General features: G+C 36.5%; 1 protein-coding gene across 2 annotated transcripts; it reads right to left on the bottom strand.

Annotated features, from left to right (window-relative positions):
* Positions 1–588: 588 nt before the first annotated feature.
* RGD3 (ROOT GROWTH DEFECTIVE 3) lies at positions 589–17,651 on the bottom strand. Of its 2 annotated transcripts, XM_048111717.2 has the most exons (29): positions 17,358–17,651; positions 17,056–17,238; positions 16,663–16,757; positions 14,537–14,754; positions 14,308–14,362; positions 13,871–13,952; positions 12,767–13,104; positions 11,400–11,508; positions 10,750–11,311; positions 10,343–10,475; positions 10,172–10,240; positions 9,510–9,721; positions 8,350–8,590; positions 8,115–8,285; positions 7,469–7,891; positions 6,898–7,335; positions 6,602–6,721; positions 6,052–6,534; positions 5,140–5,678; positions 3,989–4,481; positions 3,842–3,910; positions 3,208–3,312; positions 2,877–3,089; positions 2,540–2,803; positions 2,407–2,456; positions 2,193–2,302; positions 2,030–2,112; positions 1,190–1,399; positions 589–1,108 (listed from the first exon to the last, which is right to left on the bottom strand). In XM_048111717.2, the coding sequence occupies exons 2-29, from the start codon at positions 17,102–17,104 to the stop codon at positions 941–943; spliced, it is 6,102 nt and encodes a 2,033-aa protein (XP_047967674.1). In that variant the 5' UTR covers positions 17,105–17,238; positions 17,358–17,651; the 3' UTR covers positions 589–940. The 2 variants fall into 2 exon arrangements, with proteins under 2 accessions (XP_047967674.1, XP_047967676.1); XM_048111719.1 differs by lacking the exons at positions 16,663–16,757; positions 17,056–17,238; positions 17,358–17,651 and having other exon boundaries at positions 14,308–14,442; positions 14,537–14,674.
* Between the last annotated feature and the right edge of the window lie 862 nt (positions 17,652–18,513).

The following is an 18,513-nucleotide window of genomic DNA, read 5'->3' as shown; positions in this document are numbered from 1 at the left end:
CAAGTAGGAACTAAAACAAAGAAAAGCAACCATAATTATCAATTGCACACTGACTTTAACAGGTGAGCATTTTACTCTACAAAATTTGTACATTCTATTCTAGTGAAGCATCAAGCAACCCATTTTACGTTCTATTGTACTGCTTCACAAAAAATTAGTGTCTTTTACGAAAGTTTATTCGGGCCCAGGAAGCCATCTATTTTCACTTATTAATAAGCAATTCTGTGGCACTGCAATTAGATATACCTGAAAACCGTTCATTCAGGCGTTCCACTGCTTCATAACCCTCAAACTGTGAGTATATAAGTTCGATATGTTATCAAATCACACTCTCTCTATCCCATTCAAGATGTTCATTTTCTATATTTGGAAAAAGATCTCTCTCCTTTCTCCTCATTAAAATATTCAGTTGTAAAATCCTGTGCCACTCAAGAATGTGGTCATCTTGAATGGGACTGAGCGAGTATAAACTAGCAATAGGTGATTAATTGACTATTCATAGCCTGGGATGTTTGATAGTAGGATATGTCATACGCAGATAAAAATGAAGATAAATCTGGGAAATTGGTAAGAAAAAAATGAAGATAATTTGGGAAAAGAGGCGTAAATTAGGATAATCTGAATGTATTTACAGAATCCAAAATTTACAGAATGTGGTAGCGTAGGGCCCCTGAGCTATATCTGCATTGGCTTATGGTGGCAACAAAGCCCAACCTAAACTCTACTTCATGGCTTTTCCCCACAGCAAGCACTAAAATAAACTACAAATAATTGACTTCAAAAAGAAAAGAAAAGAAAAGAGATGATGCATCTATAACCTAAATGTCAAAACTGAAGCTGCTGCTGCGCTTATAGAATTCACACTTTGTACATCCTGCACAGCTTATTCTGCTGCCGCGTGAGTCAGGATGACGATACTCCTTCACTCCCTGTGTTCCACTCAGCCATTTAGCTTTGCCAAAAATTGGTTCAGATTGTATTCTTCAGTGTATTGTGATTGGTCCCACAGTTCTTCTAGCCCGCCAAGAATTGACTTTAGTCCCTTGCCCCTGCCGGGCATTTTTGCTTCATCGGCACCTGCCTTTGATGATTTAGAGGCTCGTGTTCCCTGTATAACAAACAGGTCGTTCATGAGATGGAAATTATGTGAAGCAATGTCACTTCTGCAGAATGCCGAGAGCAGAATTACCTTTTGGCCTTCGGCTGAAGTGAATAGATCAAGTAACTGATCTGTGTTCATTGTGTTCATGCTGGCGTTATCTGCATTTATCACAGTATTAGCTACTGACACTTTGAACTTTTGGAGACTCATCACCTTCTCCTCTAAGGTGCCTCGCATGATAAGACGGTGGACATTCACAACTTTCCGCTGGCCTAACCTGTGAGCTCTGTCCATTGCCTGCAAGTATAGCAGAAATCAGTTTTGTATTTTTCTTATATGTAAAAGCATGATTCATACGATGATCGACCTTATAGCAAGTGCATTTACTAAATTAACATGGTATGGAGACGGTATCAATTAAATTTAGTATTCCTTCATGAATAGACATAGGTGTTAAAGGGTCATATCATCACTATTTCAGATTAAATAAAAAGGCCTACTCAAAATTGTAACTTATGCAAGTCGTACAATGTGTAAAAATTATGGATTATCTTATGCAAAATCTCTCTCTCCAGTCAGAGCTGTTGTCCTGTTTTTGGTCAAAGATATCAATCATGTTTAAAATCAAGTCTGGATTATCTAACGTTTGGCCAGATTGGTATGGAAGGAGTTCAATCACTTGAAAGGTTCGCTAGGTTTCAAATAGAAATAATGGATTGTTCATGGCAAGCTGAAGCCAATACTCATGCTCTATACTTGATAATCCAAAATTCACAAACTTTGTCACATGAGCATTAGAACATTGCAATCAGTGGATCTAAGGATAAAAAGCAGATAAGCAACATCCCAAAAAAAACCCATAATTCTACTCTTTCAGAAAACCTGCCAGAGAATACTAATAGTAGATAGTGCTGATTCTATCCCTACCTGGTGATCTCTCATGGGATTCCAGTCATGCTCCATGAAAACAAGGGTATCAGCGGATGTCAAGTTCAAACCAAGGCCACCAACTGAAAGCAATAATATAAGGTTCAAGTCACAATTACAAGTACTTTACTTTCTTAGCTTTAGCAAGTGAAAGAAATCCTACCATGTGTTGTGAGCAGTAGAGCATCAATTGTAGGGTCAGAGTTGAAAGCTTTGACAATTTCAAAGCGTTTCTCAGGTTCGACAGATCCATCCAAACGCAAATATGTAACACTGCTTGGATGGAGACATAAGCAATCATTATGAGAGGTATCTTACGAATAAAGAGAACCACTAGGAAACTCTTAAATATTTTGACAATAACAGGTGCTACTCACTTTTTCATATGCGTTTGAAACAAGTCTTTTTCAATAATGTCCAAAAGAGCCTGCATAAAGAGTCACAATTAAAAAATAAAAAACCAAACACTCAAGAGCAGTTTTCATTGACAAGAGATACGGAATCCATTACTTTATGTTGTGCAAATATCAGAACTCTGTGCTGACCAACAGAAATTGCACCCTCGGAATTGGATGCATCAACTCCTATTCCACACTCTTCCATTATCTCCTGGAGAGCAACAAGTTTAGGCGAATGGTAGAGCTTATGAAGCTCTGAAGCGATATCAGAGTTTGCAGGAACAAGTTCAGATAGAACAGGCAGCAGTGATTCTGGGATTCTTTCACCAACAACCAGTAACGGATGACTACAAAGTTTCAGCAAATACTGAAGGGCCTGAAACATAAAAAGGGGGAGGTTATTAGGGCATGATAAATACAAATAGATTTGTCACAAGAACACTAAATACCTGGAAAACATGTGAAGATGCCTTGGGAGCCGGTGCTGCATCTTCATTTTCTGTTACTATATTTGAGATTTCTTTTCTGACATGGGAACCAGAAAACTGCTCATACAGTTTCAGTTGTACAGGGCTCAAGTCGCAATATCTGTCCTGAATAATCTTCTCTGGCAGATCAGATAAGACTTCTGCTTTTGTACGGCGCAAAAGGAAAGGCATGACCTATAATAGAGAAGCACCCAACCAAACATGATGGATTACGAATTCGTAATAGAAAAACTTCATCTGAATGCTGATAGATTGTTTCAGTGGATAAAAGGGTCACAATTAAAACAAACACCTGCTTGTGCAATGCTTCCATAGCCAGTATCCCTCCTTCTGCATCTTTTGCTGAACATTTGGGGTCCCGGGCTGCTAACAGAGGCTTCCCATAAGTGGCCTGAAACTGTTGAAGCACCATGCTTAGACTACGGACTAATAGATGCTCCATCACATTATATTAGTATAGACAAGTAGTGGTTGATCATGGTTCCACTGATATTGTAACATGAATTTACTGTATATGTGGTCCCTTTTTGAATGGATAATTGCATCACAATACATCCAGTTTTCACGGGCAATCCTCATGATATCAGCTATCCTCAAAAAAGGCCTATTTTCACTTAGAACTACAAGTAACTTCACATGCTACTTTCCAAGAATACACATATATATATACAGTATCATGCTCTGCCATATAGAAACTAATGCTCTGGAAAGTATGAACAGTCAATCATATCCTTCTTGAGTCTTAAATTGCAGAATATGCATAGCATATATAAATTTATTTCAAATTCTAAGTATTTACCACACAACACTAAGAGAGTGTTACTCCATAAGCATGTGAGGCTATGACATAATATGATCCACTGACCATAATGCCATGGATAAACAAATAAAAAACAGTGTCAAAAAGTGAGAGATATATGGCATACTTGTCTTTCCGTTCCAAGAAAACCCGGCATAAGGAAGTCAAAAAGAGACCAAAGATCCAACACATTGTTCTGAAAATGGAAACAGAGTTTTAGTCAATAACCAGCACAAACTATGCTTGCAAAAGGAACATAAATCAGATGACAAACCTGGATAGGTGTTCCACTCAATATGAGGCGATGCTTAGCCATAATCTGTTTCACAGCAACTGTGACTTTAGACTTTGAGTTTTTTATAATGTGTCCTTCATCTAGGACACAATAATTCCATAGGAACTGCTTGAGATGATCAATATCTTTCCGGACAACATCATATGATGTTACAATTGCATTGTGCTTGCTAAATTGTGGTCGCAGCGAAGATCGCTCTTGAGCAGAACCAATGTATTGAAGTGTTGTCAAAAGAGACGGATCAATAAACTTCTCTATCTCGTAGACCCAGTGTCCGACAAGGGTTGAAGGACATATAATTAATGATGGTGGCAAATCCTCATCCTTATTTGCAGCAACATGCTCTGCTATATCAGATACCACAATTGCTGATGACTGAAGGGTCTTACCGAGGCCCATATCATCACATAAGATTCCATGAAGATTGAACCGTCTTAAAAATGCTAGCCAGTTTATACCTTCTTGTTGATACCTGAACGTAAAAAGAAAAGGCAAAAATATGAGTAAACAACACTTACCAGTCAAAGAATAGTTCAGATGGCAGGGGGAAATGTAAATCAGAAATGAGAGATGAGAATAAGACAGGAATTAATACTAAAAAATTAATAATTGCAAACCAAATGCTCAGGCATATAATAAGCATAGAAGGTAAAAACAGGAAAAGTAACAAAATAAGACTAATCCTAGGGAAAATTCTCTTTTTATCATACAGATAAAAATCCTCTTGAAAAGTTGAAAGAGTCCCAAACAAACAAAAGGAGAAACTAAATGGTATACTATATATTCTAGTAGCATCAAATACATTTAATTTTCGGTGTGATTTTTAAAAATCCACTGCCGACCTGACCCAAAAAAGCATCTTCTCCCCAATCTAATGAAGGGATTCCTTCAAGTTTTCAAATATAGTCCTTTTCCTTCCTTACCAAAAAGACCAACATAATGCTGGGACAGAATGATCTATTTCAAAATTTATGAATCAAAAACCAAGCCTGCTAAAGAGTACCATGATATGGAAAAAGAAGACAATTCTTCCTACTGCATTGACAATAAATCACGTGTTACACTTGTTTAATCCAATCTACCGCAAAAATCAAAATGCAGAAAAATTATAGACAGAAAAGAGTAGTTACCTCCGAAGGGTCACTTTTAGCTCAAATGGGAGTTTGTAGTCTTCAATATGAGAATTGTCAACTAGCTGCTCTAGAAATTGTGCATCCTCCTTATTTTTAGACATACGGTCAGTCAAGCCAACAGGTGGAGACACACCACGTGCTAGTGGAAGAAGTGGCACCAGGGTAGCAAAACTATGTGTTACAGTCTGTCTAACCGAGTGATCACAGTCACCCATGCACCGCAAAAGAGGGACAACCAACAAAGGAGCATATGGGACCAGTTCCAAACCCAACCCATGTACTAGCAAACTAACAAGCATGCCAGCCCCTTGTCTGGCATGCACAGATGACATATCGCCTAACATTGGAACAACATTCTCAATAAATGGCCCCATGACATCCAAAGTCATTGACTTAGCCATTGCTGTGATACATCTTGAAGCAGCTAATCTTATAGCAATATGAGTATGTCTGACACATCTGAAAATACATGGCAAGAGAGTTAGCATTTTCTGCCTGAGTGTTGCCTCCAGGGAAGGAGCAATAGAACGAACCACCTGCCACAACCAAAGAAAAACCAAAAATAAGGAAAGAGTGAGATATTTTACCTGATATCAGAAGTAGTTATTCAATTATGCAGTCATTTATCATTATAATGCATAAAAATAGCTGACTCTTAATATAGCATGTACATATACATACATTAGGTTTATTTCCAGCTACATTTACTATCATAATTATCATAGGGTATTTTCAGGTTATACTCACAAAGCCTAGCAAGACCTACTTCCTTTGATGCAAAAGTACATAAATTGCATATATCTTAAAAGTAAAACTCAAGGAGAAAGGAGCTTCCATTTACTGAAGATTTATTGCAAAAGTATTGATTTCCCTTACATGTGTCATTGAATAAAAAACAAAAATGCTTACTTGGATATTGTTAATCAGAATCTGAGGATCGTTGACAGAATTAATAGACTGATCAATCAGCTTCTCATCTTCTGGAGTCAGGCATTCATGATTACAAGGTTTGAGGACCTCAACAAGGCAATGCCAGATCTTAGGTAGTTTGTCAAACAAAGAATCACCAAACTTTATGCATAAATATTTCAATGCAAGTTCAGACCCCCGTCTGCTAATGAAACCTTCTACTTTCGACCGGTCTTCCCCAGCAGGGAGCATATTAACTTTTGATCTATGCTTACCACTACTACTCCCAGAGGCTAATAGATCATGGTCTTCAATTGACCCAACAGAACTAAGAGCTACTGCCTGGGGAGTTTCACAAGGATCCATGCATGCAAAAGTACATAAATTCTTAATTAGCTTGTCATTTGGACTGGGTTTGCGTCCGATGCAGTGATAAATAAGCTCTGCTAATGATTCAGCGGCCTTATTTTGAAGTATCTCCTCCTTCAGACAACATAAAAATAGTGTTAAGAGTGAATAGTGATGTTTCAAAACAATAAGTACAAAATACCTGTTCTCTTTTGATGGAAGACATTATAGGCAGTATGATTGGATTGAGTTTCCCTGGAAGCTCTGACATCCAAACAACTGCAGCTGCTAGCAAAGCTGAGACAGTGAGATGCAAATTATTCTGAAACCACAACAAAATAGCAATCAATGTCAGAAAATATCAGAAAACATCCAGGGAGAGCAGATATAACTAACAATGAGTTCAGGAGTAGTGTGTGCTCACAGAAAAATAGTAAGAGTATATCTACGTTACAAAATAACTTGTACTGTGTTGTTCTATTTGCAACTAAAAGCTACCTGGACACATTTGAGATATCCAGAAGTAGTTAATAGTTTCTGCTTTAGAGACTCCAACTCCTCAAATAGATTCCGTCCATCAGATTCGACTTCAGAAATACCATTACCCGTAAATGCAAGTTTTGATGCAAAACTCAAAGCATCATCTGCAGTTAAACTCTCAATGTCCACTTCTATAGATGACAAGATATCACTGTACAAGCCAGATGCTTCTGTAGCAGTATACAATTGACTTGCCTCATTGCGCATCTTACTATATGTTCTAGAGAGTTCAGCATAAGGTAGGAGAGAATCTTTTGTAGGATATGCTGGGTTACTGCAAGTTAATAAATCCAGTAAACACGTCCTAAATTTACTTGAAATCCCAGCAATAACCTCATCAGCCTTGGAAATGTCGTTTAATTCTTTGAACCAAGATATAAGGACCATAGAAACCACCTGAACAGATCAACAAACAAAAGAAGCCATCAAAATGTTGTCTAACCCATATTCATGCAATAAAAGTCCATAGACTCAAAATTACAGAAACACATAGAAAGACTCCATAGATTTTCCATTGTCTGAATTTTACCTGCCTCTGAACTCCTGATAATGAACTCAACCCCTGCCAAAGTGGTTCAAATATGTGCTGCAAAGACAGACCATTTAACTTAGAAGCCATTAAACCGAGAGCTGCTGCTGTAAGCACTCGTGTACAAGTCACCGAAATATCCAAATCTGCACCAACAACTATTTTAGTTGAATCAGCAGAAGCAACCCCATTTCTCTCTAAAGACATGCTTTCTGTGGATTCTAAGGCCTTATTTTTCTGATTTTCACTCTCCAACATTGCTGCTCTAATTTTAGCTGCAGCTTTGACATGGCTTTTACGCGGCAGAGCTACAGGCCAGAACATTTTCGTTGCATCCAACAGAGAGCCATATGGAGTGGTAGCAAGCTCAATCCATGAAGAGAAATACAATTTGACAGCATTTTCTAAGTCTTCCACCGCACACTGTTTAATCAGAAAGGCATTTTAGTGCCAAAAATAGTAGGAAGCAGGAAGAAAAGAAAACTTTGAACAAACTTCACATATTTTAAGCATAATACTGAGATGGGTGAGCTAACAGGACACCATACAGAGGGTGAGCAGGCAAAAAAATTATTTAAACAACTAGCTAAAAAGACAAAAGAGCTGAGCATCAACATAAAGTGAAAACTAAACAGATAGATCTTACTTTAGTTAAGAGATTCCAGACCCTCTCAGAGCACAGTAGAATCTCCTCATTTGATTCAAGAAGCAGGTTCTGGAAAACAATCCTAAGGGTATCACCAACTATGAAAGAAGGCCAAATTGAGCTAGACTCATCAGTAATGCTCCTCCTATAGCCAGCTTCAAGCAAGCGTTCCTGCAAACATGTAATTTAATTAGGAGGTCACACAATTAAATTAAATCATACAAGGCTTTAGTACCAGGGTACGGATGGCTGATAAGCGAACAGAAGTGATGCTGTGCCTCATAAAGGGCCATAACCGTGGAGCCAGAGTTGATAGCATATAAGGGTTCTCTAGAGAACCCATTCCTTCTTCTAGATCATCTGTCAGATCAATTTCATTTAGGTCAAGCTCTGGTTTCTCTTTAGAGCCCAACGTACCAAAAGTCTTTGGAATCATCTCCTCCTGAGAATAAATTTCTGCTAATAGATTCATTACACTGCAAATAGAGATCAGAAAATGTCAAAATTCAAGGAGAAAATAATTATGGTAGCATACAATTAAAAGTCCTACAGGTGAAGAACAAGTGCAGATAATTATCATTTTGAAACCAGCAACAACACTTTATTCTTGGTAAGTTTGCCAGAGTAATTACCTAAAAGCTTTCTTTTTTCCACACTAGTTTATAGCAATACTGTGTTCTTAATAAGCTTTCTTTCACTCTGTTATTGCTTAGAAACTAATAACAGAGCTATAATCTTAACAAACAAAAAAATCTTTCAACGCTGACTTTGCCTGGGATTTTTCCAAAGAATAGGAGATGTGCTTGCACGTTATAGCAATGAATTGATTGACCCTATTAACAAACACATGATTACAGCTACAACCGCAAAAATATAACAATGAACTGACCGCTCTATGAATTAGACATAAAAGGAGAGAATAATGGAAGGAAAGGAGATAAGATCAACAATAGGTCAGGACTCGGGAGAGACAACATTTACATCAAAGTGCACAAGTATTAAAGGAATATGCGATGTAGTAGCAAGTAAGACGGGTGACATGTAAGCAAGAAAGAAGATAGCTAAAAATTCAAAACTGGGTGAAGAGGATTACGTAGAGCTAGATATGCCTAATACTTGAGAAGTGAAGAGGTTCTGTAGTACAGGTTATTAAGCTCGGTATGTGCATTTTAGTTTGCAATCAGTATTCGTATATTAAAATTGACAAGAACCCAGAGAAAGAAGACTGGACCACCTACAGGACATGATTTCCAACTGATTCAGAATTCCAACATAAAATGAAGTATGTGGGTAAAATAATTCATCTAAAAACCTAATTAAGAAAACATGTTGTGAAGAAGCACAAATGAAATTTGCAATATAGTATATACAACACATTGACACCAAACAAAACACCTGCTAGTCGAAGGACTCAAATCATCCAGGTCAAGCAATATGTCCCATAGCAGCATAATAATACAATGCAATACTGGGCCCTTGATCGAAGCAAGAGCAGCAGAAGTTGGTATTAGAGCCTCTGCTGCAACAGCTCTCACATCATCATCAGGATCTTCAAGCCCAGTTCTACAAGCAGGAAGAACAGACCCCAGTAAATCATGTAGCAACTCCTGGTATATAACAGAATAACCGCAATGTCAATGAAAGTTGTGCAACAAAATTGCAAAGTATAAATGCACAAAATCATACAAGAGACAAACAGATTAAGCATAATTGTTAAAAGCAGCATCAAAAAGTAAAAGTGCCACAAAGGCATTTAAGAGATAATTAAATTTAGTCATCACTAAGTAACATATAAACAGGATAGACAAAGTGAAAATTCTTCACAGCAACACCAAAAATTATAATTTAATAACCACAACAGCTATAATCAATTCTTTTAGATGCAAGAAGTCCTATTGCCGTTCTCTATCAACAATATCGAGGCTGCTCGAGATTGGATTACTTAATGTAAAAATCATATTGTTGCACAATATTTATGTGAATTTGGCAAATAGCTGAGAGCAATCTATCACCCTACCATTAACACTAGTTTAAGATTACACCACACATTGAAGTACCTGTCGAACTGCAACTAAATATTTAATGCCCAAAAGACTCCCATGACGAATCTCCCACTCTGGTCTACGCTGAAAGAATAGAAGGAATCATTAAAAAGATGCTGGTGCCGAAAGAGCTTCCTGAAAAAAACGTTAACTTAGACACTGATGATTTTATATTCAAATACTAACCTGCATTTGCAATAAAATGTTCAGTGTTTCTCTAACTAATGTTGGAGGCATGTATTTGAGCACAGCACCTAAAGCCTGAGCACAAGTTTCCCTAACTGGCGCGACAACTTGATCAGAGACATAATCACCAAACCTGTAAATTGTCAAATCCACCAAATCAAATCTCACAAAAGTTCCAATCGATTAAATTTTCATCTGAGCCATTCTATAAACCTTAGGAACAAGGTTGTGAAAGAGTAAAACAAGATATACAAATAGTTAGTGAAAATCTAAGTAAAATTAATAAGTAACTTATTATACTTGGGTCTTGGAGCCACAAAGTTTCTAGTTCCCTATGTAGCTTCAGTATTTAATATTTATTTAATAAATACAAAATTATGATCACTGAACTATAATCTAAATCATACCTGTCCAATGACAACACACACAAGAAACGAATTGCACAATCTTGCAGAAATTCACAATTTCTCAGCCATGAATTCCTGGCATCTTTAACAAAGTTCAAGAGTCCAGAGTTTTGAGTAAGATTCTTCAATATATTCATCTTCTCCAATGATTCATTGTCTTCTGTAGATTCCTTCACCTCAGTAGCATCATTAATAACAGATTGAGATTCCACCTTCATAAAATTAATATCAACTTCTCCAGTTGAACCTGGCATTACAATCAGACCTTCTTCATCAACCTTCATACAGACCTCTATATCTGCAGTACTGGATTCACTAATAGGGAATGCTGCATCTTCAATTTTTGGTTTCTTCAAAATTGGTTCCGATTCATCAAGAGGAACTTGTAAATTCAAATCAATTTCCCTCTCCCGTTTTATTGTAGTGTCATCATTTTCAACTTTCATATTAGAAACAGGCAAACTATGGCGGCTCACTTCAGGCATAAGGATCCCCGCATTCGCTCCTTGATAGGTTAATATCTCCCTAAGAGCCATAATACTACCATGGCGAACCTCCCAAACTGAAACACAACCAGACAGCTTAATTTTATGAACATATAACATATATTTCGTGCAAAGATCAAACATGGTACAGCAAATAACACTTACCAGGATCAAACATATCCACAAGGAGTTGTTCGACAAAAGTTTGGAAAGGCCAACCCCCATCTCCATCGATTTCAAAACTCTCCTCATCAGAGATTACATCTGTAAGTTGCTGCATTAAAACTAATTTCAGAAACTATCTGGACAATGTAACTATTGGAATGACCAGATATAAAGGAAACGACTTGGTAGAACGAAATTCAGAAGAACACACAGTACAACTGTACAATGAAGAAGTGTTTGGATGGTACTAAGTTCATATTCGTTGAGAAACTAGAAGATCATTGACACAGAATTTCTGGTGTTCAGTACAAATGTGCTTTTAAGAGCATCTCCAACCATTTACACTGAAGTCAAACTCATTTTAGTGTAAATGTCACATCAAATATGATTTTACTCCAACCATTTCCACCAAACTCAAACTTAAAAGAATATTCTCTATGCTATGCCTTTTTGTACTCACAAAATTTGAAAAACTTTTAGGTTTTGGTTTAGTGTAAACCTAAAGTCAGGTATTTTTTTCTCAAAAACCAAAAATGGGATACCTATCTCATTTTAGGTTTTAGTGAACCCTTGGAGATGGCAATCTAAACCACAAATTTTGCACTAAGTTCATAAAAATAGTTGTAGAAATATATGACCTGATCAGTAAGTCATCAATTTAGCTTTATAAATTCTTGATCGCTCAGCACAATATAGAAGTGCATCATTCTTATTACCAAGTATTAGTCTGACAATTTTGTTTACCATTACTTGATTAAAAGGGACATGGAGAAATCTAACTTCTTAGTTCAACAACTTCAATGATTTGCAAACAAAGGCTTAACCCCTGAAAGGCTGAAACAAGGAAAAGTTGCAACTTTGGCCATGTATGTTCTGGCTAGAGGATCAACCTAGTTCTAATTCAGACTGCTAGAAGCTACTGTCCTTGGGATTTGGGAACTTGTGATATGTATCCTGAATTCATCTAAATGTGGTCTAAATATCTTACATAAAAACTTTAATAAGTTATATCAGTAAACAATTTCCAACCATACCCCTCTGGTGTGGGAAAACTTTGCAAAAAATCATCATAATTAGAATACATTGATACAAAAGATTACAATTTGAGCTAAGCTAAGCTTTATTCTGAATAGCTAATAAGGTGCAAAAACTCGAGAGATGTTAAATCCTACAAAAAAATAAATTGTTTGAGAGTCTGGATGGATGATAAGCATCAAGATACCAATAATACTAAAGTTGTAAATTAAAGGTAAAAGGGATTTCAAGATAATATTGAAGTTGTTCCACAGAGCTTGAAGCACTGCTAAAAAGCCTCTTCATATGCAATAAAATGAGGAAGAAAGAAACAATAGAAATTTCCTTATCACCTTATATGAGCTTGACGTGTCAACAGGAATGCTCTTTGGTGATACCATATCATGTGAAGGTGTCACCTCTGTATCCCCGTCTTTCGACCATCCTTTTGACTGGTCTTTTGAATTAATTTTGGCTTTCCGTTTCAAGAGATTTAATTCCCTTGCACTGGGCCTTCTGGATCTGGATGTGGGCACCATGGTTGTCACAAATTTTTGGATGTTATGTGAGCGTTGTGAGGAGAAATACTGAAACGCAGTACCATTCCCAGGGTACGCAACTTTTTGCTCAATAAGGTCCTCGTCTCTTATGACATCATTAACATCCATGAACTCCTCACAGACGTCTAGACCTGCATATGAGAAGTCTGCTGTTTTAGGAAATTAAATTTTATGTTACAAATATGTGGTACTTCAAGAAACTCAATTTGATACAGTTCAGAATGCACATAGCATGCCAACAGAAAGTGAATTATCTTCTTAATACATGAGCTGTGGACCCCAGGTAACAAGTAAACCAAGGGAGACTGAGAAATATTTTACATCACATAGTCCAAGATACAAGTTCAGTTATCAGATATAGGACAACAAAGAACAGATACCCTAATTTTGCAGACTAAAAAAGTGTTCGTACTTCGTATTGGACTTAATTGTTGCAATGCTTCTTGCACTGAATCATTAGTGTCTGGTAAAATTTAAAAAGAACAACCAGGTTTTGCCAACAGTTGAAGAATTTTTGCAAGAACAAGTCAATAAACCAGTGTCACAGATGCACGGTATAGAAAATCAGATCAATATTTTACATCAGCATAAGATATGTAGTAAGAAAAAGACAATGATGGTAAAATCTACGATTATAATCTGTTGCTTACTTGCTTTTCTGGTAAAAGAATCTCCCATAACTAAAATAAAATTTAAAAATGGTACCTCTACTCTAAAACTTCATGTGATATGAGTTATGAGCGCACTAATTCACCAGAACAGCAGGGTATTGAAACAGATTAGCAGATATTAGTGCAGTATGGATGTAACAACAATAAGACTTTCTGCCCACTTGGAGCACTTTATTATGATAAAATCCATTCCATAGATTATGATAGTCAAAGTAGTAGCACTAACCCAACCGACGCTTAAGATTTTGTTTTTGCCGAGCCAGTCGTTCCTTTGGGTTCTTGCAATTGTCACTTGCAATATCATATTCCTGTAATTAGCATGAGGAATTAATGTCCATGAAAGCTAATTGTCAAAGTAGGGACTATCAGCCAAAAAAATCCAATTTAGAAGACTAGCCAAATCACTTCAAATAAACATATGAAAGAAGAGAACATGCAAGGAAAGTATAATTACAACACTGAAGCACATAAAAATACAACACATTTGTACAAAGGTATCATAGAGGATATCTTCATAAGGTGAAGAAGCACTGTAATTGATTCATGACAGAAACGGAAATCAGGCATTATATATGGCATTATCCAAAAAATATATCACCCTTAAACATCTACGATAAAGACAAAGACATATTTATTGTCTTTTGACCTCCCAAGGAAATGTACCTGGCCCCCAGACGCCACCAAAGCCCCAAACTCCAACACTTTGTTAAGATCAAAACTGCAAAATGCAAGATTTCAGTCACTTCAAGGAAAAGAATAAGCAACAATTATCTGGGCTCGATCGCGAGATGACACCACCTGTAATATATCCATCCAGCATAGAAATCCTAAGCAAGCAGTTAGAAACAACAGGTAATGAAAAGAAATATAAATAGCATAAAGAGAGAAAAACCTTCCAAAAGAAGTGCCAGCTCCAGTTCTAGAATGCCAGTTGGGCAAAGCCACCACATCATCAAAGGTGGCAGATATCCCAGCTTCCAACATTTTTGCATCAACAGAGCTGGAAAGTTCAGTCACAGATGTATGTTTGACATTCTCTGCAATAGCCCCTATGGCATGTGCAGCTGCAACCCTGGTATCCCACTTTTTACTACGTAGATACTGTGACACCTGTAACTTTCATTGATCAGGTCACACTCACATTGAATTGAGAAGCTAAAAACAATATTACCAGTACTCACAGGTAAACAATAAGAACCAATAGATCCATCTATAGACATGATACAACTCAAATAAAATAAAATCAGAGAAAAATTCAAAATTAAAGTAATTGTTGGACCAGAGATTTGATGCAGCAGAACTCTTGCCAATATTAACTACTCCCTCTGTCCACAACAAATAGTCTCATCTTTCCATTTCTTTCTGTCCACCAAAATTAGTCCCATACTAAAAATGGGAAGTCACTCTTAGCTTATTACTTACTCCCTCCGTCCCATAAACATATGGGCAATGGGTATGGCACGGGAATTAAGACAAAATTGGTAAAGTAAGAGAGAGGAGGAGAATGGTATGGTAAAGTAAGAGAGAGGAGGAGAATGGTAGTTAAAGTAGTGTTATTAGATAGTGGGCCCTACATTATTAAATTGATACTCCCTCCGTTCGTCATTAGGAGTCCCATTTATGGGCGGCACGGTTATTAAGAAATGTTAAGAAAAGTGGGTGGAAAATAGTTAGTGGAAGGTGGGACCCTATTACCATTTATGGTCAAAGTGAACCGGGACTCCTATTCGCAGACGGACTAAAATGGAAAAACGGGACTCCTATTCGGGGAAGGATGGAGTATAACTTTCCAAAAATGGAAAGCACATATTTTTATGGGACGGACGAAAATGGGAAGTGCACATATTTTTATTGGAGGGAGGGAGTACTTTTTATTTTTTGTCTCCTACTTTATCACATTTTCTCTTCTTCTATCCAACTTTACTCACTTTATCTCTTTCTCTCTTATAGTACTTTACTAATAATGCATTAAAACTCGTGCCTTCCACCAATGGGACCATTTTTGGTGGATGAAGGGAGTATGACTTTTCACTCCTTAGTAAGTGCCACTAACATCAAACTGTTTCAGAAAAGAATTCAACAAGATTCAAGCAAAATGTCAGGTGTAAACCACAAGCCAAGATCCCTAGAACTACAACAATGAATGACTCATTATTGCATCCTCCAACTGACTCAACTAGTGTTATTGCAATAATTAGTACCGTAGTATGCAATAAATTTGCGTGGTAGCAGAAATACAAGAATAAATTAGAAACTAGCAAACCAAAAAATGAAGGCATCATTTTTCCAAAATGAACATACAGACGATACAATAATTTTGAGTCTTAAGAGTTGTATTAAACACTCTCTAAATACTACTTTACAACCACATTACGAAATTACATGCTTGCACGACATATGATGCAATCATCAACTAAAAAACTGGTAACTGAGGCACCAATAAGGTATACACCACATGTTCTGTTATCTTTAGTCTCATCGCCCATCTGCTTATATGAACCTCCTAGTAGACCTATACTTTGTAGTAGCTTCTAAATACCAAAATCCGTAGCCTTCAGTCCCATCATTTCGTATCAAGTTATCAACTCAACTAACTCAATATAACAAACCAATATGAATTGGACATAGTTTAGTCTTCAATATCACAAGCTCTCCCAAGTAAAATGACTACAGGCCATTTCAATATTTTCACACTAAAGACGCTTCCCGGTTCGTTTTTTATTCAAAGCTTTTTATAATGTTGTAAACCTCTGTTATAAATTAATCGAAATTACTATTAATGACCATAACTGTTTCTTTATGTACACCTTAAGAAAAATAGAGAAAATAAATTTCCACATTCAAATGTCATATAATAAAACTACAATAGTTAAATATTATTAACACATGTAATTACCGAATACAACAAAGTCTCATTGGTTAATGTATTATGACGTCTCTGTGAGATATGCAAATAAATCTGCTATATTGTCATAGCTCAAGAGTGCAAAACATAGAAATGAAGTCACAAGACCCTACCTTACTCAAAAGAGCATTCAGGTCCTGAGGATGTGATTTGGCAATTTCCCCTATCTGCCTTGCTGCAGAAAACCTTGTAGCCTGGGTTGAACCCGCTTAGCATTTGTTAAGGAGAAATCATCATTCAATATACCCCCAATTAACAAGAACGAAAGGAACTACATGGAAGCACGTACAGAGAGGGTAAAAAAGGTGTGTTTTAGTTTATTGATGAATGAAAATAGATCCTTGTCATACTTTAACAATGAAAATTTAAAAATCCAAAAAAAGTGGTGAGTATCCAGATTTTTAATAGAGGCAAAAGTGTGAGCTAATAACACTCAACCAAAGATATAAGACCAAATGAATTACGAATTTTTACAATCCCCAAATGAAAAGGTCAAATAAGGATACTGTCTACCAAAGTGAGCAGCCGATGAAGCCGCGACGACTGCTGAGCCATTCTCGAAAACTTTTAACCAAATTCCACTCAGTTTGATACGCTCCTAGCTCTTGAAAGTAATTGGCGATCACCAACTGCCATCAGAGGTAGCTTCGTCTCCTCTTGCATGCAACTGATACTATCCCAAATAGATACTGCAAATGCGAAATGCAGCCACAAAATCAATCCAACCGAAGTCTAAACGCAAATACGCGTTTGCATTGCAGTAGAGCGCATTTCACATTTCAAATTTGCGCAAATTGCAAATCAGTACCTTATATTTTGTGTTGCTTTGCGTTGGCGGCGATTGATGGGGATGGAGGCGGACAGAATCGGAGTGAATGAATGCAAGGGCGCCAGTGGAGGACGAAGAAGGTGCAGCGGCGTCAACAGATCTAGGGATTCTGCTTTTGAAACTCAAACATACGGATAAATTTAAATGCATAAACACACAGAATCATTCACGAGCAATAAATTCTGCCACAATTCCTAAAACTAATTGATTCCGTGAGCAAGGCGAGGGTTTCGATTTCGATAAACAGCGGATGACGCTCTCTTTTTATAAACATAAATAAATATGTTCAACAACAGAAATCCCATTTTTTTTTATTAAAAAAATGATGAGAGAAACGACCCGACCCGTATCAGGATTTGACCGGCTTGGTTTTGGCCGACCCGTTTTAACTTACGTGATTGTTGTTGTCGTCTTAAAAATAAAAAAAAAAGTATTAAATTAAAATCATCAAATAATGAGAAAATTTCTAAATAAAACAGGTATGTACATAAGTGAAAAAAAATCCTAAATAAAAGTGATCGGTGATTTAAAAATATAACATTAAAAGGGAATTGGTCAATTTTAGGGATATTTTTAACAAGTTTTTCGGTCAAGTTAATCATAGTTTGTCAAAAATTTATTCATGTCCACAAAATCCCAACGGCGTGGGGTACATTTAAAGATAAAAATATTTCTATGCTACAATATAAAATGTAGTGATCAAAAAATATTGAACAATATTATTTTATTATTGCAAAGCGTTACAATAAATTTGTTTTTGTAATAGGTCAAAATGAACGGTGTGAGAGAGAAAGAGGATGGCTCCTAATTATTGTTATTTTTAAAGCATTTTTCTTTTTCTAACCCTTTATTGTTTCTCATATTTCTCGTGATATAGGCCAAAGGGCACGCCTATTTCACTATTTATTGATAATTTAATATATTTATAAAAAAATTTATATCTCTTGACTGGCACCGTTTTGGAGATTTTGGACGTAATACAATAAGTTTCTTGAGTAATATTTTAAAATTGAGAATCAAATTTGTGGGCTTGTGCAGTGAAAATGCAATCAAATTTTCGAAAATTGTGAAAGCTAAATGTCACATAGCATATAGTACTGCATTTTATTTACAATTAGGTGGAATGGATTATTGC

Source organism: Salvia hispanica, chromosome 3, assembly GCF_029641045.1.
Source record: "Salvia hispanica isolate PSC_SH4W2 chromosome 3, Shi_PSC_v1, whole genome shotgun sequence".
Taxonomy (NCBI): domain Eukaryota; kingdom Viridiplantae; phylum Streptophyta; class Magnoliopsida; order Lamiales; family Lamiaceae; genus Salvia; species Salvia hispanica.
The sequence above is the reverse complement of the archived record's forward strand: the minus strand, read 5'-3'. Positions and strand labels throughout refer to the sequence as shown.